The 12,751-nt window shown below is 34.9% G+C and overlaps 1 protein-coding gene across 1 annotated transcript; it reads left to right on the top strand.

The window, feature by feature from the left end:
* Nucleotides 1-10,870: 10,870 nt before the first annotated feature.
* Nucleotides 10,871-12,667, top strand: SecS (Sec synthetase). Its single transcript, XM_014242311.3, has 4 exons — nucleotides 10,871-11,162; nucleotides 11,226-11,355; nucleotides 11,419-12,435; nucleotides 12,498-12,667. The coding sequence occupies exons 1-4, from the start codon at nucleotides 11,043-11,045 to the stop codon at nucleotides 12,656-12,658; spliced, it is 1,428 nt and encodes a 475-aa protein (XP_014097786.2). The 5' UTR covers nucleotides 10,871-11,042; the 3' UTR covers nucleotides 12,659-12,667.
* Nucleotides 12,668-12,751: the final 84 nt, after the last annotated feature.

Raw genomic sequence — 12,751 nt, forward strand, 5'->3', positions numbered from 1 at the left:
TTTTGCAAGAAATGTTCCGTTAACATAAATCTGTATGTACGAAATAATCTACCTTAATTTAAGCTACTTGTTAATCTACAGCTGCCCTTTGAAGTATCAATAGATCCGCAGCTGCAGCTAATCTCGTATTATCCCGATTCGCCGATCTACCTGTGTCTCATACATACTTATGTACATGCATTTGTATATGCAACCGCATTAACAGTATGGGAATTCTTGGAAACAATTTTCAAACTAATCCTGTACGCTGTTGTTTGAATGGATACAAAAAGATTTTCAAAATAGTAACATTTTAGCTAATATGAACCGGTTTCTAAAGAAGGACACGTACACGTTAAGTAAAATTCTAAACCTGCCTGACGGGAATTCTTTGCAGAATTCATGCATATTTATGGATGTTGTGCAAGAAAGTGGATGAAAACAAGTTAAATGAATAAAATATAATCGAAATGCAAAAAATACGACATATTACAATACAACGAGTTGGATTTTGGGCATCTGCATATGGAATTTACTCGTAGTTGGCATAGCAAAGAAACAAACAAATAATGCAAAATATCGGATTTCGGCTTGTTAGCCGAAAGCACAGGAAGTCTTTACAAATCATGTGAATGCGTGGAAAGGTTTGAAGTGCATATTTACAAAAATATTCATGTGACCACTTAACAGATTTTTGTTGAAATAAATCCCGAAATTTGTTATCTAATATTTTAATTGTCGAAATTGGACGAATTGGCGGGCACTGATAGGATGAATGTTTTTATACCCGACTGCAAAATGTTACTGAACTGTAGGAAAGTACTTTTGTTCTAAACTAGTTTAGCTCGAGCACATTTCGAACAATTTTAGTTCACTTTCGTGCTTTTTTCTACCACATGGGCTGAAAAGTTTTTGGTCTGACCGAGAGTTCATCACAAACAAAATTCTCTATGCTTGCCTTAGAGTACTAAACTTAACTAGAATTTCAAAATTTCATGGAATTTCAAATAATTCTTCTCAATTTAAGCGTCTCGAAGTGACACTCTGCTATTTCTGTTTACAATGGAAGATAGTGATTTTCGAGTTATGATAAAATATTTTTTTGGGATTAAAAAAATCAATAAAATGTGGCTGTACGTTATTGGATAGATTGGACTTCAAGCTAATTATAGTTGTATAATCACTTGCTAATCTATCTGAAATTGTAACCGTCTTCTATTCGCCATTTCATTAAAGTTGTATAACCGCTATTTGCTATAGCGGATGACTCAATTGCCAAATTATTGTCAAAACTGAATATAAATTTTTTTTATTTTATTTTAAAACTTTATATAAAATAAATTACATATTATGTACATGTATACGTAATTGTTTATTGAAAACGTGCGGTACATGCGTTACTCGAACTCGAGAGGTTACTACAATGTTATTTGGCACGGTAAGCAACATTTCACCACCAAAGAGAGAAGCGAAATATATTCGCGCATGCGTCAGAGGAAACATTGTTGCAAAGTTGCACCGCAATTGCTGCCAGTCTATTTGAGCAGCCGTATAGCTTATTCGATTCACTACCCTCTAATGCTGGAAACAGTCACTGACGCAAAGCCGTAGACCGAATCAGGTGATCCTATCTTATGAGACCTATCTTATGAGAGCGCAATGTAAATGAACACTCACCACCGCTTCTACCGTCCGCTTCTACAGACCATACGGTAGGATATCCGCGAAAATTGAATTTTTTCCGTTAACACGAGTGAGCTGATTGCTCTCTTGCAACGCAGGGTTGCCAGTCTCGATATTTTGTAGTAATTAAAAAATAAACTTGAATATATTTGAAATATTCTGAAATTAACTCAAAATAACAGTCGAATACATTTATTTATAAATAGGTAGACTTTTTTTTAAAGTTGGATTTTAGTTTTGAGCTTTGACATATCCAAAATTATAACTACAGAACTAAATGTGTTTAAAATCGTATATACAAATTGAACATTGAAAATAAAAGAGAACAACTGATTTCTACGTTGCCGCTACGGACATAACTTTTGACAAATTTGCTTTGATACGGCAAGTACGGAAGGGCGGAATGTTAATTAGTATCAGTGTCAAAAGGTTTTTATCGACTTCGTGAAACCGTTACAATGTTTAATTATGTTATGAAATCTATGTACAATTATGAAAAATTTTTGCACACTGCTTTTCTTCTGATCGAATAATGCTGATTTCCCTGTTTGTCTTTCTGCTGATTTATCATATGATTGATGCTGGTGTCACATGCGGGTTTTGCAGAAAATAGTTCGAGAATTTGGAAAAAATATTTTAAATTATTAAACGAGCAATAAAATAGTACAACCGACAATTTTGATTGAAACAAAAGAAAACATTGAGCGGTAGACTAAGCACAGTAACTCAATTCCTGTCCAGCAAGAATTGCATATTTTAAGCAAAAACCTTTCAAAGAAAAAGGCAGATGTACTTACATTCGCAAATATACCCTTTTGTGTCTCCTGCAGTATTTGTTGTAGCGGTTTGGCTTGTACGAATTTTTGTTGTCTCGCCTTTGTAGTTTGCATTTAGTTACACCATAGCATGCTGTTATTATGGTTAGTTTGAAGATTAGTTCAACATTGTTGGCGTAGCCTAGCATTGATCTTTTCCAAACTTGAGAGCGACTTTCTAACAAATGTACGGAAAATTTAAGTCGTCGTCGGCATAAATACTTAAAAGTGTTCTATTTTTTTATTTTAATTAGTCAGTATGTTTTAATATGTGAGACTTTGTGACTGCCTCATTGAATGGTATAACCGATTGCCATCATTTTTCTATTTGTAATAATTTATACCAGCTGCTCGCTAGATTCGCTAATTTCCCCCTCGCAGTGAATTGAAGACAACTTATTGAATTTTTTTCTTTTTTCTTAATACATTTTTTTTTTAATTTCCACCTTTTGTCCTTCTTCCGATCTTTCAACTGCTTCTGTGATATTTATTAATTTTTTTGCTTTTCGCTGAAACTGTTTCAATGTACATACTTATGTATGTTAAATATTTGCCTCGATCATAAGCGTTGTTAAATAATCAAAAGTGTCTCCTTGTTGCCAATAATGAGTTTTGCTTGACCGATAAACAAATAACAATTCGTAATATAAATACAAACTATACGTATGTGTACATATGTATTTATATTCTTTAATATTTTGTATAAACAAAGTTGAACACGTCATGTCTAAAAGAAACTCATTCGTGACTTGATCTTAACCATGATCTGTAATTGTTTCATAAATGAAAACTTTCAAAATATTCAAACGGCATTAAGCGATTAACAAAATAGCATGTTCTCCTCTAATACAATATTCGGGTACACGTCAATGCCAAGGGTCCCCATTTATATCCCGCGAAGATAAGTTGTGGTCCACGTGCACTCCATTGTACCAGGCAATTCCAGATTCGAAAAAGATTCTGCGAAGAATTTGTAACATTGTTACGAGATTTTCTTTATCCAACACATTCTTTTATACTGTGACTGATGCCTTCACGTTGAAAATAAGAATAGGATAAATGCTCGAGAACATATAAATTACCTATATTTTGACGGTAGCAAATATTTTTTAATATAATGTTCGATATTGCCGTTCCGACAGTTCGTATACATTGACATTACAACCTCTTTACCTTGATATAAATTCGAGCTCGAGAAGCTTTGATCGGAACAATGTTTTTACCATTGAAAAAACTATACCTGTTCATAGACCTACATAAATATGAATGTGGATAGGTACATTTATATGTGTGTATATACAAACGTGCATCTTCTTTTCCATTATCTCCCACTCGTTTTATTGAATTCACACGATTGTAAAAGATCGCAGCTTGCATGATAAAAGAGGAAACATGCGCATTTTGGATTTCTCGCTGCTGACATTGCAGCAGGCTGTCGATTGGCAGACATCCGCGTATTTTGGCAATCGTTTATATCAGGAAAACAAAACCGAATAAAAAGTATAATAAATATAAAAGCAAATGACTTAAAACCAAGTTTATGACCAACAATGATCATTAGTTACCCAACAGAATTCTCTTTGACGACCAGTGAACTTCCGCAGACAATCAACTCGGAGCCGCCAATGAGAAGGTAACATGTGCAGCAGGTTACTGGTTACTTGGTTGATCAGTGGAAGCAGATTTCGGCAAAAGGACATGCCTGTGTATTTTTAATAAGCATACATATGAATTCATGTATGTACGTAGTATATACGCATACATACATATATACAGAAAGGGTTACTTATCAAAGTAGCCCAGTCAAGACTTTGTAGCAATCCCTCAAAACAACTGTTCGTAAAATAAGCGACTAACGGTCACTGTATACAGTTTTTGGAAGCTCTCGCTTTAGTTTTTTATTTTCAGGTTCCAGCGAACGCATTCTGGGTCAACATAGCGTATCGGTAGCTAACTCATGTGGAGCCTTGGGTTCGCTTTAGTGGTGTCAGTCTGACTTACTCGGTCTCACAATACACTGAAATTATCAAAGCCTTTCCATGCTGAAGCTGAAAATTAATCTCGTTCTTGTCGCAAGAAGGACGCTGTTTTAAAAATGTAAACTAGCCCGAACAGCTATTAAGAACCGCCAAGTGAAAACGACATTGAAGTGTACCACAAAGCTTCGTAAGATACTCCCTTCTTAATGATGATACTACCATTGTTTTATGTATTATGATTCGAGGCAATGGATGGCTGATAGATGGCCTTGGGAAGACTATGACCGGGCAAGACAAACTTCAAAGTTAGAGTATTCAAAATAACTATAATATGTGCCTCCGATCCGACAGTAGAAAAGAACGATGTCTTCCAATATTTGTTCTATGTGCTTTTGGATGTTGAATGAGCGCAACCAGCACCGTACTGATCCAAGCATACATATTGACCGAAGAAAGTTTCTTGGTTCGGTTGTAAAATTCCACTTCTGCGATGAAAGTTTCGATAACGGATTAGGGGTGATATACATCGCCTTATGTTAGCTGTGGTAACGTTAAGTTCAGATTACGATGAAGCCAGGCGCATTTGGACTGAAACTTCAAAAACTAATCGATAATTTTGTATGTTAGATAAGCTAACATTGACTCCGATGCAATTCTTTGTCGTGAAGTGTGCACGCTATACTATAATACCTTGAAAGCACAACGTTGAAATGCTGCAATCCCAATTCCTTTGCCACTGGGACAAAGGAGTCTGACACGAATCAGACACATGTTGTAAACAACAAGTCTACAATGCCGAAAATTGGCAGATGCGTTTCATCGTCCACACACTGTGAACTACTGTGGAGCAAAGATGTAAGAAATATGAGAGATCGAAGGAAGGAAGCATTAAATGAAGCAGACAAAATAAAAGGATTGTGATGCGTCAACGCATCAAACAACTGGCTTTTAAAGTCTTACTTATTTTCGTTTTCTTGCGTCAGAGCATAAATTTGTGCGACAGGTGTTTAACTTATTATCCTAAGGTGCACATACGTAACTACAAACATACGCATGTGCTATTGCATCTGATGCACAAGTATCAATTTTTGGTTACGGGCATCTATACACACGTACATATGTATACTTATAATTTGGTTAACAAATCGTTGTTAAACTTAGCCAATGTGGCGATAAAAATATGTGAAATCCAAAAGAATTAAACTAAATCAAATTTGTAACTGAAAAAAGCGGCAAAAGCAAAAAAATACATATTTTGCTCCCACAATAAATTCTACAAACCAAAAAATATAAGGGTCGAGTGATTCATTTTGTGACAATAAAAACTAACAAAAACTGTAGGATACGAAAAAAGAGAAGAAACGTTAACTTTGATTGTACCGAAGCTATAATACCCTTCACAACTACAAGAGATTCCATACAAGAACTTGATTTCGATCAGACAAATTGTATAGCAGCTATATGCTAAAGTTGTACGATCTGAACAATTTCTTTAGAGATTACACCGTTGCACTGGACAATCATCCGTGTCAAATTTCATGAAGATATCTCGTTAAATAAAAAAATTTTTGATACAAGGGCATGATTTTAATCGTTCAGTTTGTATGGCAGCTATATGCTATAGTAGCCCGATATCCGCGGTTCCGACAAATGAGCAGCTTCTTGGGTAAAATAGAACGTTTGCAAAATTTCAGATCGATTTCTAACCTCAATAACTGAGGGTGATAATTAGATCGCGTTTTTACAGACGGACATGGCTAAATCGACTCAGCTCGTCACGTAGATCATTTATATACATATATGGTATATATTTTATAGGATCTACGACGTTTCCTTCTGCTTGTTACAAATTTCGCGGAAAACTTAATATATAATATTTTTGTATGAGTTTGTTCACATCGAAGCGAAGCAAAGTAAAGCGAAGCAGAATGTAGGGAAACTTTCATCTTTTTACGCTTTATCAAGCAACAGTCGCCAGCTTTACTAGAAAGAAACACCGAAAACAAAATATTCACTCTGGCATACCCTTTGCTTTTACCGCTTCTTTGTTAAAGTATCAATTGTCAAGCAAAGCGAGGAAAGTTGTATGTGAATCGGCTATTAGTGAAATAGCACTGGTTTCTTCCTTGAATGCAAACTATTGTTTTAAACAATGTTTAAAATTAATTTAGACTAATATTCGCTGGTAATAGTTTCGTCATTTTTGGGGTAATCGCTGGTATTAAAACATATGTGGTGTGTATACCATATATTACAAAAGAAATAGTTTTAGTTAAACGATCTTTTCCGCACGGCTCTGCTCTTACTTTGGTGCACTTTGAAAAATCCGCTGCTTTGACAGTTTCTTTCACATGCTTCCAAGGCATTATTTTAATGTTTTTAGTAAATCGCTTATTTACCATTGAAATTCATATTATGGGGTACGTATTAATATTCGTCAAATAAATATTTCCGATGGCATCTAAGACTAGTTCAGAAAATAGCAGTATCCGAAGCCATAAACTTTAAGGGTTGAATTGTGTGATTTGGTTGTCGACGCTATTATTTGATCGTCTATAAAATCAATGAAACTTTCAATTGACACTGAACTTATTGTGATCCTTGACAAGCAAAGATTCCCAACGGCTAGGTATAGCTGTTCCATATGTATGTATATATTGTATGTTTCCTATCGATATCTAAAAGCAAAGTGTAAGCCAAAAATATGTATAGTATTGGAAAGGTCAAAGTTTTTTAATTTCTGAGCGTTCTTTTGAATTCTGGTGAAACTATAATATTGAATTCGCAAGTTGTTTACAAAGAAAAATGCATTAACTCACAGCTGTAGTGGTGATAAATGTATTAGAATCCAACCAACACAAAAATATTTATATGAAAAGGTTTTTATAGTCCATCAATAAAAACTTATGCATTTTCACACTTAGCCCAAATACCGAAAGGTACAGCATAATTATCAGCTGCTTCTTTTTTACTTTAACTACTTTATTGCATTTCAAGCTGTTTTCGCAGCAACCTATTAATTCAAGTACTAGTATAGAAGTGGTTAGTGCAAGCCATTGTAGGTATGGTTCAGCTTTTATTTAACACGTACTTGAAATTTGCGATGTCCTTGGTTTGCACTTGTCAAATAATTTTTACATTTTTATAACTCTGGTCGAAAAAGGTGATTTCACATTCTGACAAAAGAATCATGTTTTATCCCATTTTCAATACACAGTACTTGAACAACTCAACATTCCATCGTTTGCGGTTACAGAGTTCTTACATTCATATGTATGTATGTACATACATACAGCCTTTGTAAAATATTCCTGTCGTACGGTTGAAGAGCCATTTGATCGAATATTTGGCCGGTTTCATTCCGGATATGTGTGGATTAAGAGAAATATATGGAAAGGTTACAGGAGCCTGTAAACTTTGTTGTTACGCTTTTGAACAAAGATTTACCGATATTTTTGGTATAAAGTCAAACATAGGCACTAAGATCCACATATTCTTTAACTGGGGTTCTGAAATTTAATAAAAATTTAAAATTTTTACACTGAGCCTTATGGAGCCCTGCCGTACTATCTCGGCTGTGAAATTTAATGCTTCTGACGTATTTAGAAAGCACTGAGTTTTGCATTTTTTGCAGTTTTCAATATAACCGTTATATAGGAAGGCGCGGCTATCATCCGATTTCATTCAACACAATATATGGATATATTAAAATTTTATTTAAACCTATTAGGGAAACTTTTTAAACATTTTTATGCCACAGATGCCTCTCCATACTTGCATGCCCTCCACCAAATCACAGATTTGTATCTTGATTTTTTGCTTGGCCCGATTGCGCCCATATGCAATAACAACATGTCTTGTGTGACAAGAATGACGTGTACCAAGCTTCAAGATATTTAAATTTTTACTCAAGCTATCGCTTGCACGGACAGATGGACGATAGACAATGGAAAATCTCCGAAAGAAATTATTTCATGAAACTGTTTGAAACTTTTATATTTTCAATTTCTCTGATATGACAAAAAGTTCATAAATAAATTATGATATTACAAATAACCTCTTGAATTAAAATGGAGGAGTTAAGCTCAATGTGAATACGAGCATTTACGTTCGAATACTGAAAATCATGAAGCATTATTATGTCATATTTTATTAATTAGAATCTTAGCAGTATCTCAATCCAGTTACTTGAATATCATATTTTACTTACTGAGATAATATTTCAAAAGTATGTTCATATGTTTAAGCCATTGTATAAATATATTATATAAATCAATGGTGTAAGTTTATTGAATATTCCTTTATTTATGCGTATTTACACGAAAATGACAATCACACATACATGCCATATATAGGCATAATATGAAATAAATAAAATTATATTTTAAGTCGCCAATAGGCCATGTTGCCAATTCTACTTTCTTAAGGGAATATCAGACAAATTCTTCAATTTCTGGTTTTTAGCATCGTCGTGAGGAAGCAGCTTGTAGGCAACATACAAATTGCGAGGGGATGGTAGGACTTTCAGTGATTGTAAAATTTAAATTTTAACTGATTTGTTCATTTTTACTGAAGTCATCCTCATCATCACATTTTTAAAACTTCATTTTTGTCATCTCGCGCTTTTAAGAGAAGGAATTTCATATAAAAACAAATTGTGGTTAACTAGGCGCACAGAAAAAAAAGCGCAGTGCAGAGTTATAAACGATCGCACTTCGTTTTGTAGCCGACGCGCGTTCCTTAAGAATGAATTTGTTGTCGTATGCTGTATAGCAAACTTCCTTATTGCAACGTGAAATATTTTTGCCTAAATTCAAATCCTATAATAGTTTTTTTTTTTTATAAAACTGGTTTATTAAATAACATTTTAAATCAATTTTCATTATTATTTCTTTAATTATTTACATTATTTTGTTAACAGACAATTCCTTTCTTTTGTTTGCCACGAAGTTTGTAACACCTAGAAGGAAACGTCGGAGACCCTAAAATATATACATAAATGATCAGCATGATGAGCTGAGTTGATTTAGCCATGTCCGTCTGTCTGTATATACACAAACTAGTCCATGTTTTTAAGCTATCGATCTGAAATTTTGCACCAGTCCTTTTCTCACTAAAAAGCGTCTCATTTGTCGGAACGGCCAATATCGGGCAACTATAGCATATAGCTGCCATACAAAATAAAAGATCGGAATCAACTGCTTGTCTTTAATTTGACGAGGTATCTTCACGAAATTTAAGGCAATAATCCAATATCCGAAGAAACTGTCATATTAACTGAACGATCGGTGTAAGGTGCTTGCATGGAAAACTTTTCTATTTCACGAGGTATCTTCACTAAATTAGGCATGACTTATTGTCTAAGGCAACAAAGTAATATCCGAAGAAATTGTTCAGATCAGATCACTATATCATAAAGCTGTCATACTAACTGAACGATTGGAATCAAGTTCTTGTAAGCAACATTTGTATTTGTGAAGGGTATTATAGCTTCGGTGCAACCAAAGTTAACGTTTTTTCTTGTTTTAATATTCGTTGATACGCATGCCAAAGAACATCTGCACGTACACTTTGCTTGGTTCCCTTATAGAGTGGTGTTGTTCGTTGAGTTCCCTCCCTGATAGGGTGGTGAAATTTTATTTTCGAACCTGCGCTTTTTCAATGTTCCCTCATAATAATTTACATTTTAGTACAGCTAAAATTGGCGGCTTCTCTATTCATTAACATTCTCTAGTGATAGTTAGCAGTTACTGTCAGTTTACACACAGATTCTTTTCAGCCCAAACCGGTTCTTTGTAGGCGAGGGGACGACGAGGAAAGACGATTAATTTAAATATTTATTAATTAATTAATAATAAAATAGCAGAAATAAACATAATAATATTTATAACTGAATTTTAATAAAAATGGAGTTACTTTTACTTTTCTATATTTACCTATATATACTTAGATGCGTTCTCATTTTTTTTCTTTTAAACGCAAATGAATTGAATTCGAATATCATTTTATTTAAAATAAGAAATATGATTAATGCATGATTGATTAGTAATAAAAAAATATATATGGTTTATATGGCGATAGAATAGGAAATTTCCGTCATAAACATGGTCTTGAAAATAGTAATAGCGGGTACTCTAAATATTGTTCTATCACATAGTTATTCCTTGTAAGCAAACTGTGAGACCATCATCGCAACATACAAATGAAATATGCAACACGCTCTAAGTGTCGCGTAGCCGAATCGCACAAACATTTGCGACAATTTCGTGAAAAGCAATGACAGAAAAACTCGACTCGAGCTGCTGGACTTTTTCCGCTAGTGTGAACGCCCAGAGCGACACCAAAAGAGCATATTTGCCGATAATAAGATAAACAAACTTCATGTCTGGTCACACTTGAAGCGATTCGCTCAGCTGTTCAAATGTAAACAAACCAATTACAATTACAAAGTTCTAGTGCAGAAATACCACTAATTAGACATATAAAATAATTAAAGAAAACCAAAAATAAATTTTAGATAGCACCAAGTGTGATTATGCATTACATTCCTATAACCTGTGAACGCACTTAGTGATAATAGAAATAAATGCCAATGGATTTCGGAAAAATCAACATGAGTGGAAAACTAGTGCCAGAAAATTATCTGAAACTAGCACAAGATGCACAGAAAAGTAGAGAAACTGAAAAGAGAGAGCTGCTGGAAAAGGTAACTAACAAAAAAATAATTAAGTTAAACCTTCATTGATAGTAAAATATGCATGACAAATAGCGCAAGCTGCCAATTAATGGCTTGACAGGAACAGATATCGAGGATTTAGTGCAGCAGCTATCACTGCTCGACAGCAATAACTTTCCCAAAAAATCGGGCGTTGGTGAACGGGAAGCGCGCATAGCATGTTGTAAGTAATAAATATGTAAATTTTATATTAATATACATAAGTATGTACAATACGCTTTTACAGCGCTCGTCGCACGGCGCCATTATAACTTCGGACATGGCATTGGTCGCTCGGGTGATTTGTTGGAGGCACAACCGAAAGCGGCTGGCTCCACGCTAATGGCTAATCTGACAAATGCACTCTTGCTCGATCTTATCCATAAAATGGGTGTGCGCAGTTGTCGCAGTTGCTTTTTAGCGCCACTTGCCACCGGCATGTCTCTGCTCTTATGTCTGTTGACGCTGCGACAGCAAAAGCCAGCAGCTAAATGTGTTTTATGGTCACGTATTGATCAAAAATCCTGCTTTAAAAGTATAATTACAGCAGGACTTACACCAATAATTGTCGAGCCACAACTAAATGATAACGGTAGTTTGACAACGAATTTGAAAGCACTAACGCAAAAAGTAGAGGATATTGGCGCAGAGAATATACTTTGCTTTTGCACAACAACCAGCTGTTTTGCACCACGAAATTCTGATGATATAGTTGAAGTGGCAAAATTGGCGGCACAATATGAGCTGCCACACCTCGTTAATAATGCTTACGGCTTACAAAGTACATATCTCACACATCAACTAGAGCAAGCACAACGTCAGGGACGTGTGGACTTATTTGTGCAGAGTACAGATAAAAATCTCTTAGTACCAGTTGGTGGCGCAATCATTGCGGGCTTCGATGAACAATTGGTACGCAATGTTGCCAAAGCATATCCCGGACGCGCTTCTTCAGCTCAAACGCTCGACGTATTTATGACGCTTTTGTCACTGGGTCGCAATGGTTACTTGGATTTAGTGAAAGAGCGCAAGACAAATTTTGAATATTTACACATGCGCATGCAGGAATTTGCCGCAAGTCATGGAGAAATGTTGTTGGAAGCAAAAGGCAATCCAATATCTCTGGCTATGAGCTTAAGACAATTTCAAGTCGCTAACATGGAACTAACGAAATTCGGTTCAATGTTGTTTACACGCGGTATTTCAGGCGCACGCGTTGTGGCTGTAGGAGATTGCCGGAAAATTGAAGGACAGGAATTTATAAGTTAGTAATCGATTTCAAATAAAAATACAATTATTATATTGAATTGTATGCTTCTTTCACAGGTTGGGGTACACATCACTCGGCTACACGAACTGCTTATTTAACAATGGCTGCCGGTTTGGGTATTACAAAATCAGAAATTGATAATTGCTTTCAAAAATTGCAAGCATGTTGGGAAGCATTTTCGGACCAGAAATCAAAAAATAAAAACAATAAAAAATAATAATAATAAGGAACTGGTACTTACCAGTTGTAATCATTTTTTCTTTAATTTTGCCTTTAACGACGAGTCGATGATGTTTGGTTTTGCAAATTT

This window comes from Bactrocera oleae, chromosome 2 (assembly GCF_042242935.1).
Source record: "Bactrocera oleae isolate idBacOlea1 chromosome 2, idBacOlea1, whole genome shotgun sequence".
Taxonomy (NCBI): domain Eukaryota; kingdom Metazoa; phylum Arthropoda; class Insecta; order Diptera; family Tephritidae; genus Bactrocera; species Bactrocera oleae.

Coding starts and splice junctions, on each gene's coding strand:
- SecS (XM_014242311.3), top strand. CDS start 11,043: ATGCCAATGGATTTCGGAAAAATCAACATGAGTGGAAAACTAGTGCCA. Junction 11,356..11,418: donor GGAAGCGCGCATAGCATGTT/GTAAGTAATAAA, acceptor ACGCTTTTACAG/CGCTCGTCGCACGGCGCCAT. Junction 12,436..12,497: donor TGAAGGACAGGAATTTATAA/GTTAGTAATCGA, acceptor CTTCTTTCACAG/GTTGGGGTACACATCACTCG.